At 36.0% G+C, this 25,543-nt stretch overlaps 1 protein-coding gene across 1 annotated transcript in view; it reads right to left on the bottom strand.

The window, feature by feature from the left end:
- LOC308611047 (uncharacterized protein) overlaps positions 1–25,543 on the bottom strand; it is a gene marked incomplete at its 5' end in the record, with an annotated part of 65,394 nt that overhangs the window by 10,868 nt on the left and 28,983 nt on the right. The window contains one exon of the mRNA XM_081259987.1: positions 12,658–12,784. Within this exon, the coding sequence (XP_081116113.1) occupies positions 12,724–12,784 (61 nt within the window). The 3' untranslated portion in view covers positions 12,658–12,723. The remainder of the gene's footprint in view (positions 1–12,657; positions 12,785–25,543) is intronic.

The raw sequence follows: 25,543 nt of genomic DNA, 5'->3' as shown, positions 1-25,543 counted from the left end.
GAATGGAATGATCTCAGCACAATGTTAAATACTCTTCTTCTCTACCATTATTATATGTTATTTTAACGATTTTCCATACAGTTACTTCAAATGGGATTTTCAGATTTTTCAGGCTTTTTGAAGTCAGTAGGATAGGCTCCACTGAGTAAAAGAAATGCTGAAGAACAATATGAATTAAACAAAATTAAGTAGTTAAGAAAGCACTAATCTAGTCATTGAGAAATATATAATATTTACATAGTATGTATATATAAATCAATAGTTTCAAAATGAGATAATCTATTGAACAAAATATCTTAAAATGAGAATGAAAAGATGTTGTAAAATCTCTATATGATTAAAGTACAAAAATTTTTATAAGCTTGGAATATAAATAATAAGTGCATTTTTGTCTGGGAGACAAGTTGTTATCTGGGAAACCTCAAGACATTTTGTAGATTATCGAAATCACTTTACTATCAATCTTGAGCATTTCTCCTATCAACTCTATAATTAATATTGGAAATTAGCATAATGACTATTTCACTATCAGGAACATTGAAGAAACTAAAGTGCTAAACATTGGTTTTAACAAAAAACAATTCATCTGAAGAAGATGTTACAATGAACTGAGGAATTAAAAGATCTCAAAGTAGAGAAATTTCACTGACTGCAGTATAAACAACTTGAGGGTAGAGAGTGTCTGTTTTTCCTGTTTGCCCTCCAAATTTGGAAATAGTGTTATATGCACGGTGCAGGGTAATAAGCAAATATTTAACAAATGAAAAGTACTGAATTCATTACCTTGTGGTACAAATTAGGATTTCTTTTGTACTGTAACAAGAAGATTTTAACTTCAGCATTATGAATTATTAATGTCTTTATCTGATTCCCAGTTCTGTGTCAACCAAACTTATTTGAGTGATAATTAGAGGACTTCATGTTTATCCTATCTTCTAGGATTTCACTTTTGCATATCTGTTAATTCATAATTTTGACATTTTTATAGCACAACCAAAGACTATAAAAACACATAGAGCAAGCACTTGCCAAAGAACTCTAAATAAAACAGGTCTCAGATATGAAATTAGAGCCAAGCATGGTTATACTTCTAAGTGCTTCATCTAAAGAGAGACGTGCAACACTGCTGCATGAATTAATCACCCAGGGTGACTTTTAAACCTACCAACAGCTGGCCCCTCTATCATATCTGATTTTATTCAATAGTCTAAGTGATAATAATTTTTTGATCAAGAACTTTATTTTACTGGTTGTAAAGGTGCGTGCATGCACGCGCACACAATCCCCAGTGCTTTTAAAAATTGTGGGACAGAATTAATCATAACTATTGAGTTTAAATGTCATTTATCAACTTATTAAAGTGCAAGCATGCAGGGAAAATAAGCTAAAGACAAGACTTTCGTTTTTCAATTTATTTTTAAAAAGTCTTGTAGAAATCTTTATGAAATTAACACAAAATGGTGGTACCAAAAATCTTTTGGCTTTGTTTATTCCCTAGTCTGTGGCAATGTAAACAGTGGAAGTTAACCCGGAATTTAAGTTAAGGAAAGCTATATTGTATTAGGTTTAGCCAAACATTGTCTAACTTGCCATCATATTTTTTCAAATAAATAAAATTTCTATTCTCTTCCCTCTCTCCTCATCGCCCTTAAGGTATGTCAACTCTAACCCCGACCCCCCCATACATACACCTTGTTGCCTCTGACATTATCTCCTCTACTAGATGCCCTTTTGTACTTATTGCTACACAATAGTTCAACAATAAAATGTGATAAATGCAGGCAAAGGTGTTTCAAGAAAGAAGGTAAATGTCCTTACACATTTTCAACATAGAAACAGAATTTTTCAAAAATGAGTTACAAAACAGCAAAATTAAAAAAAAAATAGTTATAAAGTTTGCAGATAATGTTGTCATCCCTCTTAAAAGAAGAGGGATAAGGCACAGAAGAAATGTAGTGTTGAGGACAATGAAAATAAGCAGTTATTGCAATCTATTTATGCTGCATTTGATGGATTTAGAAGACAGAGGCTTGAGTGCTGTCGTTATTACTTGTTTGCCATTTGATGGTGGGCAAAATATTTAATTTCATTGGGTTTCTCTTTCTATGCCTCTAAAATGTGGATTCCCAGGCTAAGAAAATATTTCAAATCTTTTCCAGGTCTAAAAGTCACAGACCTTAGTGTACCCTTTATAAAGGCCACATTTTCACAAAAAATAGCATTCTTGTAAAACACCTTTATAGAAAGAAAAAGCTATATTTAGAAGGTTCACTCAGTGTCCAAGGTTTTCTGAAGTCGTACTGCTGTTTATAACCAGGTGTAGGCCAGTAGGACAACACATTTGCTTTAATAACTGTCCAGATTTCTTGGAGTTAAAGATAAGTTTTTCATTATTCTAAGTGTTGACCTAAGAAATTATTGAAAGTAAGAATTGTTCTAATTTACTTCTTGAATTGCCCAGTTCTTACATGGCCTGACATGAAAGGTGATTTAAAAGATTGCATTTAAGTTTGGACATATAGCCTTCATCCTGCTGTTTCATCACAGACCTCTTACAAGATAAACATGTGCAACCATTTTGAGTTTCTGAATGGGAGTGCTCCTTATAGTATTTTCCCCTTATAAATTTCTTGCCAACTTACTCCAATTTGAATGCAGGTAGAAATTTATAAATTTCTCCAAGAACTTATTTTTATTTTTATGAATCTTTCTGATTTTGTGTTAATACCGAGGACTTTATCAAATTCATAGACATTTGATAGAATAAAAAGCAAAAGCATAATTAGGAAAAATCCAAAAACCTCAAAGAGAAAATAAGATGCTATGTTGTTAGTAACAGAAATTAGCACAAATAGACTGAAAAACTGACCACCATTGTAAACTGAGCTTTTAACTATGGGAGTCGCCAGGAAAAGGAGGGTTACCTGACTCAGGGGTCTTCTCCTCTTTCTTTGCCTTCTTTTAACGATCTCGAAAATTAAAGAAAGATTGAAATGACAATAAAAATAATTTATTTCCCAAACCATTTGAGAGTAGTTGCCAACGCAATGCAATGTCTCCTCCAAATCCTCTAGTATTTCCTACAAACATATATCCAAATATAATCATGAAAATCAGGAAATTAACACTGACACATGACCACAGAGCTACTAATCCTCAGACCCCTTTCAAGTTTTGTCAATTATCCCCATCATGTCCTTCATAATAAAAGGATCAGCCCAGTGTCACATGTTGCATTTAGCTGTCCTGTCTCTTTAGTTTTTTAATCTGGAAAATTTTCTCAGGCTTCCCTTGAATTTCATGAACTAGAAAATTTTAAAGAATACGGATCAGTTATTTTGTAGGATTTAGCTGTTTGCATTTGTCTCATGATTATTCAGGATATGTGTCGTTGGCAGGAATAACACAGTGGTGAAGCTCTGCTCTTCTCACTGCTTCCTATCAAACAATTTCGGCAAACTTTTAACTTGTAACCTTACTGGAATATTATGTTACTCATTTGATTAAGGTGTATCACCCAGTCTTCTCCATTGTAAAGTTATTTTTTTCTCCTTCATTATTAATAATTTTTGTGGTAAGGCACTTTGTAATTATGTAAATATCCTGTTCCTCATCAAACATAATTTATTCAATTTAATTATTTAAATCAGTATGAACTCATAGACTCCTATTTTATTCAATTGACTATAATACGTTTCTACCATTATTTATTTTGAGGCTTAGATTGTTCAAGATTTGTCCAGTGGAAACCCCTTCAGTTTGGCTTCTATATCCTTTGATGTTTCCCAATTATTCTGATATCTCCCTTCTTTTTTTTTAACATCTTTATTGGAGTATAATTGCTTTACAATGGTGTGTTAGTTTCTGCTTTATAACAAAGTGAATCAGTTATACATGTATCCTCATACCTCTTCCCTCTTGCATCGCTCTCCTTCCCACCCTCCCAATCCCACCCCTCTAGGTCACAAAGCACCGAACTGATCTCCCTGTGCTATGTGGCTTCTTCCCACTAGCTATCTATTTTACATTTGGTACTGTATATATGTCCATGCCACTTTCTCACTTTGTCACAGCTTACCCTTCCCCCTGCCCATATCCTCAAGTCCATTCTCTAGTAGGTCTGTGTCTTTATTCTTGTCTTACCCTTAGGTTCTTCATGACAATTTTTTGTTTTTAGATTCCATATATATGTGTTAGCATACGGTATTTGTCTTTCTCTTTCTGACTTACTTCACTCTGTATGACAGACTCTAGGTCCATCCACCTCACTACAAATAACTCAATTTCGTTTCTTTTTATGGCTGATCCCTTACTTCTCGAAACAATAATATGTTCTAGGGTCATCTTATATTTTCCCTGTAGTGGTTCTAGAATCAGCCATTTCTCCAAAGAGCTTTTGTTCCTTCAGTTGGAGAGCTGTATTTAGAAACCAAGATCTGGACACTAGGTGTATTCATTGCTCTTGGGAAGTAGTGGTCCCAGGTACTCTCAATAGGCAGAGCTAGGGGATTTAGGTACATATATACATACACACATATGAAAACACATATTCATAACCACTTACACATATTCACAAACACATTCATAAACATATGCAAACATATTGTCTATGTTTATTTCTATAATGTCTCTGTATTGAAAATCATGTGTTCACATTAACATCCTCCATTCCCTTTCAACACCCTTTCATTCTAGTTTTTGCCCTTTTCATATTTTAACTCCCTCCACAGATATTAAAATAACACTGATTACCATATCCTTAATATCCTTACTTATTTGATCAATCTTCCTGTATTTAAGTAAATTCTTGTAGCTGCCACTTTCCCATCCACACATTTTCTCCACCTGGCACGGGTTATGACTATCTGTACAGAGTGGTTGCCAAGGCCACTTCCTCACGTGGATGCCCTTTCACACGAATCAGACTTCAGCAGTCAACTCCAGGCTCCCTTATGCAGACATCCTCTCCCCTTTCTCAGACTCTGAGACCCAATGCCAAGTCATGTGGTTCCTTGAATGCCCACCTACCCCATGTTGACAAAGGTTATTTTACCTCACTTAATGGACTAATTTGTTCAAGAAGGGAAGGGATCACAACACTATAAAGCAATTATACTCCAATAAAGATATAAAAAAAAGAAGGGAAGGGACAAGGAAGGGGATGAAGGGAGGTGGACAGGGATGAACAGGTATCTTTTTTTTCTAAACAATATTTGAAGAGGTCCTTCATTTAGAAGTTACAAAGACATTATGAAGTATCAGCTGAAGAACTGAAACAACGACATATATTTACACATCTATATGCCTAAATCTATGACACACAATGTACACCTAATTTTATAGCAACCAAAATATAATTTAACGAAACTTATGATGCTTAGCCATACACTTTAATACTCAGCAACTTAAAAAAATATGCAGTGCCATTTGGCTGTTAACTATCAGTCCATTTACATGAATGGATTTGTAAAACTCCTGGCCAAGAGTGCTTGGGATAGCGTCTCTACTGGTCCTACTGGATCCTCTTCTTCTTTTGTCACTCTTTTCGGTCATTTGTTGATTCTCCATTGTATCTCATTGGTGACTTGCATGACCTTTGCTAATCATATCTGGGCAAATACCCCAGCTTGGTGTCTCTCAGAGGGCTGACTGAAAACCATCTGCAACAGAATCAACTGTGGTACTAGATAAAATTCAGGTCCACAGGCCCTGTTCTGATTTCCTGCTCAGAAGCTCTTTAGAGAGTAATGAGTATTTGGAAAATACCTTAGCTAATTCTCACACATTAACACTGAAACCATGGTGTAGTTTGCATGTCTACAATTCCTCAAAGTTCACGGTTTAAAACACATAGGTCTCACCAACTACAGTTCTTTTATTTTAGCTTCATCAATTCACATTTGTTATTTAACCAACTTGGAAATCGCTAGATGTGTGATAGCCGCCAAAGTAAAATTTATCTATCTTCTGCAAAAATGTCTTCTACCAAATATCTCTACAAAATGAAATGTAAATACCTTCTAAGATCTTGCTTGGAGGAATCTTACAGATTTTTAAAATCTTCCAGGTTGTAGGGAATAGCAAGTGCAAAGGCGCTGATGTTGGGAAAGCCACTGCAGAAAGAAAATCTGGATGTGTGTGTGAGAGAATAGTAGTAGTAAACGAGCTTGGAGAGTAGGGCAGAAGAAATACTGAATAAAGCATGTAGGACACGTAAGAAGTTTAATTTTTATTCTAAAGTGATGGGAACGGGTTTTGCAAAATAATGTGATATGATTTATGTTTTTTTTATTATTCTGGCTATTGTATTGCTTATAGACTATAAGGATTGGGGCAAGAGGGGAAGCAGCAAGGAGGTTGTGGAAGAGGCTGCCTATTGCATTAGATGAGGCAAGCAATGATGGCTTGGAGTAAGTAAAGATGGCAAGAGTAAGGTGAGAGGTAGGTGGATTCAGGATATATTTTCAAGTTAGACTGGCAAGAATTTCTGATGGACTGGACATAGGAATTGTGGGAAAGTGAGAGTTTAAGGATGAATCTAACATTTTTGGCCTGAGCAACTGGATGAGTTATGGAGCCAGGAAAAACTGGAGTGCAATGGATGGATCAAAGCAAAATATTTAGTTTTATTTGCTAAGTTTGAAATGTCTATTATGCATAGATTGGAGATGTTTAGTGGGAAATTGGAATTAGGAGTCTGGAGGTTAGGTGAGTGGTTAGGGCTAGAAGTATGAATTGGGGAGTCATAAGCCATCTTCCCATTAAAGTAATGGGACTAGATTAAAACTCATGAGTAGTTAAGGTAGATGGAGAGTGAAGGGGGCCAGGAATGAGCCTTAGGGCATTCTAACAGACTTTGAGGGATGGGAGGCATCACCAAGGGAGACTTCCAAGGAATGGTGAGTGAGGAGGGGAGAAATCTAGGAGAGGATGGTGTCCTGGTAGCCAGTGAAACAAAATATTCATTCTGGAAATTATGAAGTTCATTTTCCAAAGTTTCTTGAATTGATGATCATTTGAAACTTGGTATTTTAAAAAGAGCTTTAGCAAACAGAAAAGAGAATAATTTTCTATCATGAGTGATTGATTGCAGTAGCATGGGGAATGGAAAAGTTGTGAAAAGGGAATCAAGAATTTATGTAAAAGACAATTTTAAACAAAAGTCTTCATTTAAAAAACAAGTACACAGTATTTAGACATTATATTTTGTCTTTGTGTCAACAGCAGCTACAGCATGCTGTAAGTGAAAGATGAAGGATTACAGTTGAATAGCAAATCAGGGAAAAAGGTGAAATAGTTGAATTCTTTGTAGATTTTTAATAGATTTCAAACCTCTATTGGTTTTGAATAATGTCATATTTCAAACATAATTTTCTAAATAATCATAACAATTTTAGAATCAGAATAAAACTTATACAAGCCTTATTTAAATGCACATATAGTTCATTTTTATGGGTAAAACTAGGACTCTAGTCTTCTGATTACCAGTACTATTTCTTATTGCAACACACTGTTTAAATGTATAGATGATTGAAAAAAAGAGCATACCAGTGATCTCTTAAATGGTTTACAAAATATTAAGTAATTAAAATTAGGGGAAATAAAGCTCATGAGGATTAAATTACAGGAAGAGTTTAAAGGGGGCAAAGAAGTAGGAGATGTATTTCCACATGGATAAATATGATATTTTAGGAGAAAATGACCCAAACTGCATTTATAAGGTCATGATACTAGCTAAATGAAATAAAGACAACCATCATGTGAATAACATATGATTTTGATGGTGAATTTTGAATATGGAGACTGATACAGATTAACATCTGATTATAATAAAAACCAGATAGGCAGGGTAACAAGGTCTTCTTCATCCAATCACAGCTTATCAGGAATAAGGGAACCTCTTGTGCCATTTTAGGACAATGAACTTGCTACAAAGTGAACACTTGACACAAGAAATAGCTTAGAAACATAAATATGATTCAAGAAATTCATGGATGGTGAAAGCTATGTTGGATTATTTCAAAAAGTTAGGGATGACTAGGTTAAGTAACTTCTCTTTTTAATAACAGAATAACTGTCACATGAAAGATCTCACTATGCCATTGACAAAGATAAAATCCCGGGACGCCATGGCTTCACAGTCTAATAGTCTAGAGATACAATGTCCAGTATAGTGTCCATTAGTCACAAGTGGCTATTAAATACTTGAAATGTGGGCAAGTTTGACTTAGGAACTTAAATTTTAATTTTATTGAACTTACATTTAAAAATTTAAAAACATATGTGACTAATGGCTATAGTTTTTGACAGCACTAAGAACATTTCCATTATCATGGAAAGTTCTATTGACCAGAGCTGACCCATAACATTTTTATTTAATTTTACATTTATTCCTCTTTGCTAAGAAAATCCTCTCTCTTACTAAAAAACAATATTAGCAAGATGGCTAGATATAAGCTCAAGATGCAAAAGTCTATTGGATTTCTATAATCCAGGAACAAAGAGAGAGCTTAAAAATTATTTAAAATGGAAAAAAAAAACTACCTAGGAATAAATCTAAATAAAAATGTGCAAGACATTTATGGAGAAAATAAAACCTTATTGAAAGATATTAAAGAAGTCTTAAATAAATGGAGAGGTACATCTTGTTTATGGAGAGAAAAGACTCATCATAATGATGTAAATTTTCCCCAACTTAATTTATATAGTCAATACAATTACAATAAAAATACTTAATAGAGGTTTTACAGCATTGCCAATTCTGAAATTTATGTGAATGGTCAAGAACAGCTCAGACACACCTAAAAAAATCCATTCATTCCAAAATGGTCCTGGAAAACTTAATTATTCATAAGAAAACAAAGAAATTGGATAATACAGACAAGTCGATTGTAAGTGAATTAATGGCTTGAATATAAAACAAAGATACACTAGAACTTTCAGAAGAAAATATACTATATCTGGGTAGCATTAAACTAGGGAAGGACATTTTAAGTAGAACAAAAAGACACTAAGCTAAAAGATAAATTTGATTTCATTAAAATTGAGAGCCGCTATTTATCACAAGACAACATTGAAAAAGTGAGAAGGCATGAAGTAACTTATTTGTGTCATATATAGCTGACCAAGGATTATTTGCTTGTATTTACAAAACAATAGAAATAAGAAAGAAAAAGATAAACAGTAGAAAAATGGACAAAAGATATTCTCTGGACTTTCATAGAATAGGAAACATAGGCAACTATTAAACAAATGAAAGGATTCTCAACCTATCGGTAATTAGGGAAATACAAATACAAATTGTTATGGACTGAATTGTGTTCCCTAAAATTCGTATGTTGATGCCCCATCTCCCAATGTGGCTGTTTGGAGACAGGGACTTGAAAAACATAATTATGGTTAAATGAGGTCATAATGGTGGGGCCCTAACTGATATGACTGGTGTCCTTGTAAGAAGAGGAAGAGATACGAGGGATGTATACACACAGAGAAAAGGCCATGTGAGGACATAGCAAGAAAGCAGTGGTCACCTGCAAGTCAAGGAAAGAGGCCTCAGGAGGACCCAAAACTGCCAACATCTTGATCCTGGACTTCCAGCCTCCAGAACTGTGAGAAGATAAATCTCGTTTTTTAACCCACTGAATCTGAGGTATTTTGCTAGGACAACCTGAGCAGACTAATACAAGGAACAAAAGACTAGAATGGCCATTCTAACTGGTGAAGCTATAGAGCAAAAGGGCTGAAAATTGATTCCATATCTTTGGAAAACATTTTGACGTTATTTTTTAAAGTTGAATATTTGAATTCCCTACAACTCAGCAATTCTACTCTTAGTATGTCTACTCTTTTACTTATGTTAAATCTTGCACATGTCTACCAGGAAACATTAAAATAAATGTTCATGGAAGTACTGTCCGTAATAGGCCCAAAACAACCCAAATATCATTAATAGAATAATAAAGACATTTTCTTGTATTTATACAATAAAATATTATACAGTAGTACAAATGAATGAACACTAGTTAAAGTAAAGTGGGTGAACCTTAGAAATATAATGTTGAGTAAAAAAAGCAAGCACAGAAGACTAAAGTATGATATCAATTTTATTAATCTCAATAATAAGCAAAATCAGACAAAAATTATGTGGATGTTGAACATAAAGCCAAGATCAGAGTGATTTCTTGGGTGAAAGCAGGAAGGTGGGATCAGGATAGAGAACAGAGAGAAGACTCAGCAGTTTTGATTGTAGTTCTTAGTTTCGGTGGTGTGTTTGCAGGTGTTTTTTATTATTTATCATAACTTACATACAATTAAATATATTCTTTTGTATATTATCTAATAATATTTAAAAAATCAAAATCCATTGTATACCAAAGATAACCCTTAGACATTAATTATAGCGAGTCCACTTTGAAACAACATACATAGTTACTCATAAATCTTCTGTAGTTGAAAGCTTTTAGCTATGAAATTCTTCCCCCTTCATATGAGGACCTTATGTTCCATAATGAAGGAAAATTGTTCCTACTTTGGGACAATTTGCCTTCTTTATTTAAGTGATAGTAGTCCTTTGGCTGCCTAGAAATTTTAAAAACAACCGATAACTACATCTACTGCCTGCAAGAGAATAAAGGAAAAGGAGCATAGGAGGCAATCTCATACATTATTGATAAACACATACAAAGACAATATTGGTACAGAGCTATTTCTCCATATAGCAACTCTGAATTTTATTAATAAATACATATATGTATATATATCAAACATTAATAAAAGAATAAAATTATCCAATATGAGTACATTTGCTCTTTTTTTGCAATTAGTTCCAGGATTCTATTTTAGATTATTACTTCATATCTGCGAGAGTTGGGTGTGTGTTTGTGTGTTTGGTTTTGTGGAAGTTGCATTGTGCTAAATTTTACATTTCTTTCTTGAATTAAATGGCTTTTGTTATCCCTTGGGAATACTGAAGATAGCAACAGCAGATTACTACCTACCGGTGGAAAAGTATAAACAGCAATTTTAGCTGCTAGTGATTCTGAAATTGCCCTTAACTTTGCCCTTCTACAAATGCTCCAAGAATTACGTTTTGCAAATCCACAGATTTACTATCCATATTCAAGTCATTTACGTGGACAAAGAATGTAGCCTGCGGTATCAGTAACAAAGGATGTTACAGCCATCAAGCCATCAGCACCCTGAGGGGATTCAGGATGGAGAAAACAGGATACTGGCCCTAGATAATTAAAGTGCATATCAAGGGAAAGATTTCCATGAGACCAGATTCCTGCATCTCACCATATATAGGAAAGTGCTAAATTTATTAACTTAACTTAGTTTCTTTAATTAACAGTAATCTTTTGATGTTCCAACTACCTGGGGTTTTTTTTGCAACAACCCCTAAATATCCTGTGCCCTCCCTTACCTTTTCAGAAGGGTCCCTCAGAGCTATCTGAGAGGCTGTCTCCTGATTTAAGTCCTCAGTATGTCCTCCAAATAAAACATAATTCTCAACTTTCAGGTTGTGCATTTTTTTTCAGTCAACATTTAATTGTATGGCTCACGTAGGTACTATGCCTAGATGTAATGGGATGAGCTGTAAATTATTAAAACTAGATAAATTCTGTCAGCTCTACCACTAGCTGAGATCCAGGCTTTCATCTCTGGATACTTCTGTCATAGACCTTGGCAGATATGGGGTCTGTGTTGGTCTTAAAATTATTCTTAGAATTGTGGGGACTCATTCATTCTTTCAACAAAATTTTATTGATTATATGCTATGTGTCACGTACAGTTCTGGGTCTTGGAATATAGAAGTCAACACACGAAAATACAAGGATAAAACACATTTTCTACCATATTAACTTTCTTCATTCATTAATTCATCCTTAAGTCATTCAACACGCATCTTCTTATTGAATACTGATGAGGGGTCAAATGCCATGCTAAACACTGAGTATATAGCTGCAAATGAGATGGATAGGCCCTGATTTTGATGTCACTACTATCTTTTGTCCTGCCATATAATGGGACAGCTTCATTATTCCCTTTACCCTAAGTTTTTATCACAAATTGCTAATGAAAATAAAACTGTTAGTGGAGTTTCAACATGCATAGGTAAATGAGAACAGAGAACTCCCCTTTCGCATGCCCCATTCTCCTCCTTCTAACTCCCTATGTGAACTCACTTTGTGCCAAGACCAAGAAGATGTGCCCCAATAAGAACTAAGCTGATTTCCTCACACTGACTGGGGCTTTGCTCACTTAGAAGACTTGATGCTTAATTTTGATAAGGAACTAGAAGACCATGGAGACAACCTATAAAAATGATTTGTCTTGGGAGAAAATACTAAAAAGGGTTAATGTGCTGTTCCACATGTCTAACCAACCTCCTGGGATTAAACCACAGGCACCAAGATCACCAAGTGAATGTGGCAACAATGAGCTAAAAATGAAAAAAAAAAGCATCATACTGTTATTGTATTCGTCTTCCCCCAAGGCACTCTCTGATAAACACCACAACCTCTAAGGGAATTGAGACCAGCTTCCTTGTGAGGTAGGTTATATATGCATCTTTTTCCAAGCAGTTAAATCATATCCAGCTATCAGCACACCTTACTTAAGGTGATTGTAATGTATGAGATTAAATGTTCCTACCTGATTGGAAACCTTCTTGTCCTCAATTCGTTGGCTATACTGGATTATTTTTCTTGGGTCAGACCTTCAGACTTCTACCAGAAATCGTTCCTTTGGGGAAACAAGGCCTTCCCAGAAACTCAGGAAACTGAAATGGAAACAGCAAGAGAGAAGGAAATTATTTGGACATATAGACCTCAATTGTTTGGTTTTAAGTAAACGTCCAAGCAAACATCTTCTAAATGGTATAATAACTTTAGGGAAATTCACGGTTTCTAAGTTTGTGTACTCATAAACTGTACATATTATGATAAGAGTACAGGTTGCACTTTGTGTCTTCAACTCAAGCAAAGACTTCAAAAAAGGCCCAGTTATCCTTTGTTCATTAAGATACAAAGAGAGGGCAAAAAGGGCAAGTTTCTAAGTCTTTTTCTTTAAAATTTACTTCCTTTCTTCAGTCTTCATCAAGATCTTCAGGAAATTAACTTTACTAAAGTTAATTATTCATAAAATAAACATAGGAACCTGCAGAAGACTATTTCACAGAGACCTGTAATGTACAATATCCATTGCATACATGCACCATGAGCTTGTCAAGCACTGGCATACACAAAACTCTGTGTGTGTGTGTGTGTGTGTGTGTGCACATGTGTGTCTTTTTTGTGATGGAGCCATAGGGACAAAATAAAGCTATTGGCTGCAATTCAGTGATGTAGAAAGATTTAAGGGTAAAGGAAAAGGCTACATCAAGCGAAGCAATAAAGTCATGAGGTTGTGCCTCCATAATAATAACAATAGCAGTCTTCTGTAACCAAGGGAGCAGGCTCCTCAAATTATAGTCAAACCTGTTAGACCATCTGCCCATAAATTTCACACTATCATTAATGGAAAACAAATGGCACTGTCTCTCCTTCCCTTTATCCATTGGCCATTCTCATAAACGATTTTTCTCTTCAAGGTCATGCTCTTTCCTATCTGTTTAAAAATATTAGGATTTAGGAGGAGTGATACAAATGTGCCATGCCTTGGTACTTGTACCAGTGATGGCTCTGTAAGGAGCACTGGATTGGTAGGAGGCTATAAATTGAATTCCCCTAGAAGCAGAGCCTGAGGCAATAATTTGAATGCAAACTGTTCATCTGGGAGGTGCTTCCAGAAAACTCAGAAGTGGAGCGGGAATTAAGAATGGAGGCATGGAAGGAAGACAACAGAGGTGCATTGCTGAATAAATTACTCCTGCAGGGAACTGCTGCCAGTACTTCAGGGGAGTTCTGTGAAACTCTACAGAACATGCCTCAGAGTTATCCCAAGAATCGGTGAGAACCTTGAAGTACTTATCTTCCAGTCCCCTCTGTCCTTGGTTGAAAGCTACACCCAGATACATTAACTCTTGTACACTTCTGGCCTGCCCTAAGGTGGATAATTGCAGGTGGTAGCATGAGTCTATCAGCATATAGTGGAATGATGAGTGCTGGGGAGATATGAGTGGAGCAATGAAACCATCTAATACAGTTGGGGCAGAATATATTAATTATTGGCTTGCAAGTCCAAATGGATAACCTTAAATTCCTGGGATAATGGTTTTACTTTGAGGTATTTAAACATGATGTATGAGTAAAAATTCTTCTATTAAATCAAGTTGAAGATCCTAAGTCCCTAATCTTCTGGAAAACTGTGGGTATCTTTTAACAGATTTTTGAAAAGTAACATGATTAAGATTTCAAATTGACCATTCATTCATTCATTCACTCATTCAACAAACATTTATTGAACACCTAAAGTATGCCATGGGTTAAAGTAGGCACCAGTGTTATTGTTAGTAAAATCATTATCGTGCCACCTAGAAGTCAATGTATTGTGACACTCAAATAAGAAAATCCATAGTTACCATAAAAATTATTAAAGAATGCTATAGGAAGACACGGTAAGACCTTAATGCATTCTGTGGAGAGTAGTATATGGGGGATATCAGTAGGGCTTCCTGTAGAAGGCAATTGAAATGGATATGTAACATGAAGGAAGGGTGAATTTTTGAGGAAAAGAGAAGATAAATTCATGTTTGCCAGAAAATGAATGGTTAAGGATCAGTCCAGAAAGGAGTTCCATTCATAATCAGTATAAGAAATGCTCACTGGGGCTTCCCTGGTGGCGCAGTGGTTGAGAGTCCGCCTGCCGATGCAGGGGACACGGGTTCGTGCCCCGGTCTGGGAAGATCCCACATGCCACAGAGCGGCTGGGCCTGTGAGCCATGGCCACTAAGCCTGCGCGTTCGGAGCCTGTGCTCCAGAACGGGAGAGGCCACAACAGTGAGAGGCCCGCGTACCGCAAAAAAAAAAAAAAAAGAAATGCTCACTGGAGTGTAAGAAAAGAAGACAATGGAGAGGGTGGTAGAAGCCAGACCATGAATGGTCCATGCATGTACACTAAGTGCTACGGTCTAGTCTTTGTGTTCCCCTCCAAATGTATACGTTGCAATCTTAATTTCCGGAGGTGATAGTATTAGCAGGTGGGGCCTTTGGGAAATGATTACGGTATTAGTGCTCTTACACAGGAGACCCCACAGAGCTCCTGAAGCTCTTCTGCCGTGTGAGGTTGCAGTGAGAAGTCTGGAACTCAAGAGGGCCCTCATCTGACCGTACTGGCACCCTATTCTTGCACTTGCAGCCTCCAGAACTGTGAGAAAAAAATGCCTGTTGTTTATGAGCCACCCAACCTGCAGTATAATCTTACAGCAGCCCAAAAGGACAAAGAGAGTTTGGATGTGAGATTTTACTCCCAGAAAGATGGGAATCCACTGAAGGATTTTAACTGGTAACTTAGAAGAGAGACAAGATTCATAACACAATCAGGTATTTTTATAAGAAACATTTGTTTCATTTTCAGAACGATCACTCTGGAAATACTGTGACTAGATTTTTGGAGAAGGGTGACGGCAGTCCCGGATATAGAAAGATGAGTTAGTAGTCCATTAATGTAAGTCAAACAGGAAAGTGGAGATAAAAGTGTGAATTTGTGGCTGAGCGTTCTTTTCTGTGAGCACTTGAAAAATGTTATGTCAATGCTTCTGACTCCAGAGTTTTAGACAAGAAATATGCTGTCGTTGGAATTGGTGTTTCTCAATAAGTGATGCATTGTTTCTGCCTGTCCACTTGCGAGATTTTTTTTGTCTCCACTTTTCAGAAGTTTAATTATGATGCGTCTTGGCAAGGATATCTTTGCGTTTTTCCTCTTTGAGTTTGTTCAGATTCTTGAATTTGTGTTTACGTCTTCTAAAAAACTGGGAACTTTTTAGTCATGATTTCTTTGAATACTTTGTCAGTCCTACTTGCTCTCTTTTTTCATTCTGGAACTTTGATGATATTAACGTTAGTGCTTTTGTTACTATTTACACGTTCTTGAGATCCTGTTCTTTCTCCCATCTCTACCCCTCAGTCTATTTTTCTCTGTACATATGGTACACTGTACTGATCTCTTCTAAGTTCATGATTCTATGCTTTGTAATCTCCACTCTACTCTTGAGCAAAGTTTTTTCATTGTTGTATTTTTCAGTTCTACTGTTCTCATTTGATTTTATTGTTATAACTTCGTCTTTTGTTTACATTTTCTATTTTTCCCATTTCTGTCAAGGAACGCATAATTGCTAATTGAAGCATTTAAGTGACAGCTTATTTAAAATCCTTGTCTGATCATATCAATAGACATTTTATCTCAGTGTTGGTGTATGTTTATTGTCTTTTCTCATTTATTCTGTGATTTCCTGGTTCTTGGTGTCATGAGTATTTTTCCATTGTATTCTAAACATTGGGAGTTATTATATGACTCTGTATCCCATTTAATTTTATTATTACTTTTTAGATGGAAGTCATCCTATTTGAGGCGTAGTATGAGGACTGGGGGGTGACGTACAGATTTCCATTGGGCCCTACTGACAATACCCCAGCAAAAGTGGGCACTTACATTGTCTCACTGCAGACAGATCAAGTAGAAGTTCAGCTAGCCTATGGCCCTTCTGACACCTTCCCCCCAAAAGTGGGAACATTAATATCATTGTGTTGCCTTTTAGTAGGAGTGGAAGTTCATCTCCCCAGTAGTTTTCTTGACACCAGGGGAGGGGAGAAGTGAACTGTTTGCTGTCCTTCCTCCCGCTTCATTCCTTCTTGTTGATGCCGGGTGTGGGTAGATGGTCAGCAACCTGCTGGCCCCACTGACACCAGGGTAAGAGGAAGAGAAGTGCCAACTAGCCCTGCTTGTGCCATCTCATTCTGTCTTACTGCCTCAGGATGGTTATGGGGATTCAGCACCCCAGTGGGTCTCACTGACATCATGTGTTGGGGGTTAGTGGGGTGCCTACTCCCTCCAATCTGTAACACCCTATTCTTATTGATGTCAGCAGAGATGAATGCTAAGTCCCACCAGTGGACCCCACGACTGTGTGAGGGCAGCCCAGTGTTAACTAGCCTGTCAGGCACCACCTTTTAAAGTCTGTTTGCTCATGGAAAGGGTTGGAAGCTCAGCTCACCACTGGACCACACTGAAACAACCCTGGTGGGGAATCAGAGCGCTGGCTCTTCTGGAAGGCAGGAGTGGGGTGGTGTGGAAGATCAAATCCTACCTTGGCCCAACTGAAACAACAGGACGTAGGGGATGGGTGCAATATTCCACTGGCACTTGGCTCGAGTAGTGTGTATATTCCACTGGCACTTGGCTCGAGTGGTGTGTATATTATTGCCCAAATGGTCTTCTGTCTTTAGCAACCCCTTTCCTCATACTTTGGCTAGGGGGAACAGGGTTTTGTAGGGGTTTTTTTGAAGCTTTTTTGTCTGTTGTTCTGTTGGTGGTTATTGATTGGGGGTCCTGTAATACCCTCTCCAGGATGTATGGGAAGCAACAGGAAACACAGGGGACTCATCACCATGTCATTCCTCAAGTCCCAAAGTCCTTAGTTAAGTCTGCCTTCTCATTTCCACCTTTCAGAGTCTTCCTATGTTTGTTTGTTGTTATGTTCAGGGTTTTAGTTTTAAGTGGGAGAACCTGGGAGAAATGGGCTACTTCATCTTCTTGGAAGCAGAGGTCTGGAGGCCTTTTGATGTTAAAAAGTACTGCTGACTGTAAATTAAAATTTGATGATATACACCTTGCCCTTTAAGAATTATTTTGCTAGATGATGTGGCTTCCCAAAGTTGCTACAATTTGATTTTCATACTTCTAAAAGCCAAGTGTTTTGCTGGAGTTGAAATTTAAAGATAAGCAAGAGATGAGGCTAAGATGATCTATGTGGTAACAGATTAAAGTTGGAAACATCAATATACATTCATGTTTAGCTTAATATTGCTTCATATTACCTTAATACACATGGTCATGTAGAGAGATACTTACAGATATGTGCATATACATGGGTAATGTACACACATATTATCTCTTTGCTCTGTCAGCTGAGAAGATCTAGAAGCAATGACATCCTAGCAGCAATTAGCACACCCCACACCCAGATCCTGCTGTCTAATACCGTTCTCCACTAAAAAGACCTAGTTATCCTTGAAGAAATAGCTGATTCTAGGACTGGGGCAGTAAATATACAAGATTTATATGCAAGACCATCTTATAGTGTCAGAAAGTAAGGAAGTTCCAAAAAAAATATAGGATGGGGATACCTCAGAGTGGCACAAGAGCCAACTGAAAAGAGTTCACAAGGGTCAGGACTAGAGCAATTTGAGGAACAAAGTAACTAAAGTAGAATTCGATTATAACCCAAAGTATAAAATAAAAATCCATGAGTTCTTCTGATATAAATAAATAATTGGATACATAAACGCAGGAGAATAGATAAATCTCCAGTGCAAAGGAATTCCAAATAGTTTATGTAGTACTCCATCTTAAGCATAACTCCCTATTCCTTAGTTGTGGGCTGAGCATATTGACTTCCTTCCAAACAAGTACAGTATGAAAAAGGGAAAACAGTAATCTTACAATGGAGAAACCTGAAAAACACTACCTCAGCCTGGTGATCAAGGTCCACCTCAGCATTCATAATGCATATTGATACTTTGTACACTTGATGTGATCTGACAAAATAACCCTTCTACTCTGTGGTCTTCCTCCTCAAAACACATAATCCCAATATTATCATGAAAAATGCATCAAACAAATTCTAGTAGTGGGCATCCTACAAAAACCTAACGACTCAAAATTGTCAAGGTCATCCAAGGAAAATCTGAGAAGCTATCAAACCCAAGAGGAGCCTAAGGAAACACGGCAACTAAATGTAATGTGATGTTTTGGATGAAATCCTGGAATAGAAAAAGGACATTAGGTAAAAACTAAGGAACTGGACTAATGGATGGGCTATAGTAAATGATAATGTATCAATATTTGTTAATTGATTGTAACAATGTAACATACTAATGTAAGTGGATCATCATAGAGGGAAATGGGTATAGTGTATATGGAAACACTTTATACTATCTTCTCAATTTTTCTGTAAAATTAAAACACTTCTAAAAAATAAAGTCTATAAAAACGGCTGTGTTTTCTTGTTTTATGATTATGTGCCTGTATTTCCTAATAAATACGTAAATTTGATTAACCTTCCTTGATACTGATATTACAGAAAATACTAAGTAACTCTGAAAGAATTTGTAACTCCAATGCAACAAGCAATAATTCTTGGTATAAACTTTTTGGAAGAACCCACTGAATAAATCAAAGCAAATTGTCTTTAAAGGCTGAATTTCTTTTCAGTGTTTAATCTTTTATATGATTAATGCATACCACAAGCATGATTTTGTTTCAAAGAGCAGAAAATGTTGATTATAGGCAATGTCTAAAGTACAGTGAAATATTAATGCCTGATGCTATAACAACTTTAATGTATTTTATGTTTTCAAAATGATGAATTGTTTTTTCAGTTGATAAAGTATTCACTTTTATACATTTCCTACCCACCTTTTCCCAAAACACCCACAAGGAAATGATACTATCATCTGATATTAGGTTCATCAATTTAAATTGGAGTTTTTGGTAGCTGTGGTTGCCAATGGTACTGGAATGTGTGATACTTTTACAGATCCTATCCATGGCAAAATCTGATCTTCACAAGGTAAATCACAGTAGGTGCCTAAAGCCAAATGACATATAGCTTTGTAGCTAGATTACCAAGCATTTTACTTAGAGGCACAATAGGATGTAGAAAAGGCCATTTCTCTTTCTGTCTTTTTCTGCTCAAAGATCACTCACCATCTTCCTTTTTATCAGCCATTTCAGAAGTTTTCCACAAATTTAGACTATATAATGTCACTTAATGTGAATGTAGCTCAACATTCTGTTTTAGTACAGCTAATCTCACATTATTTTATTGGTGCTAAATATGTTAATCATCAGCAAATTTTTGTACTTAACTTTTTTTTTTGATGTGGACCACTTTTTAAAGTCTTTATTGAATTTGTTACAATACTGCTTCTGTTTTATGTTTTGGATTTTTGGCTGTGAGGCATGTGGGACCATAGCTCCCCGACTAGAGATTGAACCCACACTCACTGCATTGGAAGGCGAAGTCTTAACCACTGGACCGCCAGGGAAGTCCCTGTACTTAACTTTTAAAAATAATTAAAATAAGCTATTCAACACATTTCCCCTTAAAAAAAAAAAAGTAATTCTCCTTAGGCTGGCCCTGGGCACATACGTGACTTTGCCATTTTTTCCATGGACTATTTTCTTATCTGTTCAACTGTGTCACATCTGTTCTACCTTCTCAAAAAGAAACATTTAAAAATTCATCTACGCACGCATGCATTCACACATTTATTAAATAAATCGATTGAACACCTACATACAGCACAGAAAAAAAGGCAGAAAACTAATCTGGGTTGCACAGAAAGTAATGAACTCAGTTACAATTTTTGGTGAACACAGGTGTTACTCAATCTACTGGAAATTACATTTCATTATGGGGACTCACAGACTCAAGGAAAATCAAGACCTAAATAATAATAAAGTAATAAAAGCACTAGCCATTTACTGAGTGCCTGCTTGTACCTGACTCTGAAACTCTAAAATCATTACGGATGTTTTGAGCATTGTCGGATATAATTGTAATCTCCATTTTACAGATGAAAATAACAAGGTTAAGAGATATTAGGTTACTTGCCTAAAGTGAGGTGGCCCAGAAACTACAGAACTAGAAATTGAACCTTAGACTTCATAATGCCAAAGTCTGTGCTTTTAATCACAATGTGTGTGTGTGTGTGTATGAGAGAGAGAGAGAGAGAGAGAGAGAGAGAGAGAGAGAATGTGTTTAATAGAGAACTTCTGAGAAATGGCAAGAAAACTGCCAGGTATCCATAAAACAATAATTTAGGAGATTCCTACTATACAAGTAATTGTTAATCATATGGCTGAACTAAGGATCTCTCACTTTTGAACCAAGAAATCAAAAGCTTCCAGAAGTTGAGTCTAAATTTTACACTTACATAAGATACTTCATACAGAATGCTAAAGTATAATAACTAAAGAGCTCTGAAAATACTGGAAGCATTCATATTAGTATGATTTCATAATGTGGATAATAGAGGATTTAAGAAATTGGCAGAGGCAACTGCAGACTCATTTGTTATCATTTCTGTAAATAAAATGAGAAAAACGAAAAAAGAATGGCTGGCAATTTTAGGTAGTTTGCTTAATCTCCATACTAGGAAAGACTAAGCAAAAAAAAAAAAAAAATTCTCAAAATCTTATTTTTTGAAAGTACCTACAAGTGTATATGGTCTTTTTATACCAAAAAACTTGGAATTATGAACTGTCAAATAAGTCTAATCTTCTCTGATGATAAAATTGCTGACTTTATTTGAAACTATGAAATGAAAAATGAGGTAATAATCAGAAATTCTTAAGAAAAGGAGTAGAAAAAATATAATTATAAGAGTTATGTTAAAAAATATTTTGAAACAAACATAAAATCCCCATTACTGGTACAGAGCTTTTAAAACTTTACTTTGGTTTTAAGTTTTAATAAATATGTTTACATAATTACTGTCATAAGGAAGACACAAATTTAGGTCAGCTTTCTTCATTCTTTCTTTATTAAGCATTATTCTATTTTGCTCCATCATCTTGTAATTATAATATAGTAACTGTGTAATTTTCTACTAAGTGGATATAATTTCCTAAACTGTTTTCCTACTGTTAACAATTAAAGGTGTTTCCAATTTTTTGTTATTACAAATGACATAACAATGAGCATCTTTATATAATAATTTTCTGGATTATAAATTATTTATTGGCATAAGCTTCCAGAATTAGAATTAATGTGTAAAAAGCTATTAACATTTTTATCTTGCTAGACATTGCCAAATTACTTGTCAAAAGATGGAACCAAATTATATTGCAAGAAACTTTGCCAACAGAAGACATTATATATAATTTTTGATTTTGCTAAATTAATAAGTTGGAAACCTATGTTCCATTTCTTTGAATTCTTTGATAACAGAGTGCTGCTGGAGGCTGGGAGGGCGGCCATGTCCGGGAAGGCTCCCCAGAATTGGAGCGGGGAAGTGGAAAAAAATACTAATTGTATTTTCCCTCGATTGTTATCTCTCACTCTTTTCTGCCTCTGTGTAACTTATATCCAGGTAGCTGGAGAAAAATCATGTGGCAGGGCAAATTGGTATTCCAATAAATTAATAATCACCAACTTCAAATGGATTTTCAAGACTGGAAATACTGCTCTGACTTACAGTACGTTCTTTCTAATTCTCCTTAAGGACTATTTTTTGAGAAGCTTTACCTGCCCTCCTCAAATGTCCCTCCATCCTCTCTACTTCCTTCATTCTGAGCTGGTGAGGTGCTTCACAGCTCATTAAGAACTCAGAAGTCAGTAAATAGTCCACTGCCAAATCCATTAATTCATTAGCATTTGCGTTGATCTTTGTATTCCCTTTTACTACACGAGTGAAAGTTAAAAGGCCATGTGCACTACAGATAGCATTTCATTTTCTCTCATCTTCTCAAGTACTTCACAGCACTGCATTTTCTACAACCCATCTAACTCCTTATGAATGATTCTTGCCAAAATTCAACCTCATTCTAGACTAGTAACTCCAACTTAAAATGTTAAAAACTATACGTGTAACATGAAAGCCTCCCTCCTCCCCTAATCCCTGCATATCTTCTTTAGCCAATTCCTGTCTGAACTTTTCAAAATTGTTATCTTCATATACTGTTTCCATGTCCTCACGTCCCATTTACTCTAGAATTTACATCCATCTGACTTCTCTCACCGTAAGCTCTTTGCCCACTGTCCTGAAATTTTACTTATGAAGGTCACCAGCGATCTCCATGTCAGTATAGCCAATGAATAGTTTTTGTCCTATTTCTAGGCTTTTTCCTTCTTTACAAAAGAAAAAGAAAAACAAAAACCGTTTTTTTTTCTTCTATGCTTTTACACTCTCATCATCTTCTGTCTTGGTATATTTTACTGGCTTTCTGTATTTAATCAGATTTCTAATATTCTATTAGTTTCCTTTATCTTCAGTGGAATAAACCACTATATGAAGGATTATTCTCAACAGTTAGTTCTCATAATAACAGTACTAGTAGCAGCAGTCAATACTCTATAAAGCTTATCATGTGCCAGACACTATTCTAAGACACTGTTTAAATACATATATATATATACACACACACATATATATATATATATATGAGGTTTTCCTCCTCATAGGCCTATGAAATAAGCCTATTATTATACCCATGTTACAAATGAGAAAACTGAGGCAATGAAAGGCCAAGGTCACATGATCAGTACTTGGTGGAGCCCCACCTAAGTTAATGCCGGGTTAATGCTGGACAAGTTAAATAATGTCTCACAGATTGGCCTTAAATGTGAGCAACATTTAATTAATGACTTGTGAAGTATCAGAAAAAAATGGAACATTTTAAATTGAATGGGAACTACTAAGTCATGTATCAGTAACTAAGAATAATTCTTATTGAATGAAATTATTTTTCATTATTCTTTTGAAAGAAGAATATTCTTGTGTTAGTGTTTTACAGTTTTCTTCCATTCACATATTTATTCATTTATTAGACACACATTTCCTACACACCTTCTATGTGCCAGTGTCTGCTGCAAGCCTTGGAAGATTCAGTGGTGAGCAAAAAATTACAAAGTCCTTGCTCTTAAGCAAATGTCCAGTGGTGGAGGAAGACAGAGTCAACATGTAAATAAATTTTGTACAGCGACAGAAATACGACTGGACAATGGGACGGAGAGGCAGTGAGGAGGCAGGTCTCTTTGGTCAAGATAGTAGTGGTGGCGTTTGAACCGAGGCCTTAGTGATCAGAGGGAAATTGGTCTGGGTAGAAGGATTAGCCAATCTAAAGCTGGGAGAGCAAGAAGTAGAGCTTGTTGCATCTGAGGGACTGAAAAAGATAACTGTGCCTCGAACCCCATGAAGGTCAGGGAAAGATGTAGTAAGTGACCAGACCACATGGTCCCTGTGAGCCTGGCTAAGTAGTTGAAATTTTAATCTCTTTACAATAGACAGCCTTTAGAGGTTAGAAGCAGTGCAATAATAGCATCTGATTTGTGCTTTTTAAAAGACTACTTTGACTGTTGAGTGTCCTACAAAAGCAAACTACTTGTGTCTCTATGAAGTGCAGATAGTAAATTTTAAAAAGCCCAATGAGCTCATAAGTAGTTGGTTTACTAACTGTAATCATTTCTCTTAACTAGACTTCATTAATATAAGCTTGGTGACCTTGGGGTCCTGGGGCATATTAGATTAGGGAAACCCAACTATTTTCAAATAGTGATTTGGAAAATTCTCGAAATTGTTGGGGTTCAGGAAGATTATTTTATTGCTGGGCCTGGATGGGAAGTTTAGAATAAGAAAAGAAAGTATGATGGCTGGCTTCCATCTATTCTCCCTTTCTGTGGGAGAAATGATGGTGGGGTGACTACTTTGCTGTTGACCCAATGCTTAAATTTCAGAGCTCGTTCAATCCAGTAAATATTTGCTGAACAACTATTATATGTTAGGCACCTTGCTGAACCTGGGAATACAGAGAATAATTAATAATAAAAGCAGGTATTCCTAATAAGAGACAGGCACTGTGCTAATGCTTAACATGCACCATCTCAAGTTAGATTAATTTACACACTGACCATATAGGGTAGATGCATTTATTATACCATTTTCCGGGTGAGAAATCTAATCCGTTTAAGGGGCTTAAGTTACTTCTCCAAGGTTACACAGCTAGTTAGGGGCATAGGCAGTATTTGGACTCAGGTCTGGTATCAGCACCAATTCTCTTAGCCATTATGCTCTATAAGGACCTTACTTGAGAAGTTCAGGATTATCCATATATGGGTACAACCAACCCTAAGACCATCTGGCAAAACTGGCTGCTTGAGAAGTCCTGGATTTATGTAAGATGCTCTTGGAATGGAGAAGATCGTGAAGGAGGGTCCCCAAAACACACTCTCTATACTAAGGGGTAACAAGAGAGAATTAGCCTACAGCAGTATGATATTGAGGACCAAGAAACAGTGTTTCTCTCTTTTGTGAATAGTTATTAAATTATTTCTACTTCAAAATATCAGAAAGAAATCACAGTACTATGGACAGTTTGTGGAGCCACCCTATCTTAGCGTGAATCCTGGCAGGTGTAGAGTTCATAGTATGACTCTGGCACCTAAGTGTAGTTAAGTAAGCTTTCATTTTTCTTTAGCCTTAAAGCAAAGTAGCTTTCTGATAGGTATAATTTAGGAAAGTCTTCAAAGAAAATATTTGAAGTCCACTATCTCAGAGAAAAGCAATTTTGCAAAAGATCTATCAGCAAAAGCAAGGCCAAACACACTAATTATTTAGTGAGACTTGTATTGTTATATCATTGCTCATGTTGTTTCTTT

This window comes from Mesoplodon bidens (genome assembly GCF_964165515.1).
Source record: "Mesoplodon bidens genome assembly, contig: HAP1_SCAFFOLD_154, whole genome shotgun sequence".
Classification (NCBI taxonomy): Eukaryota; Metazoa; Chordata; class Mammalia; order Artiodactyla; family Ziphiidae; genus Mesoplodon; species Mesoplodon bidens.
The sequence above is the reverse complement of the archived record's forward strand: the minus strand, read 5'-3'. Positions and strand labels throughout refer to the sequence as shown.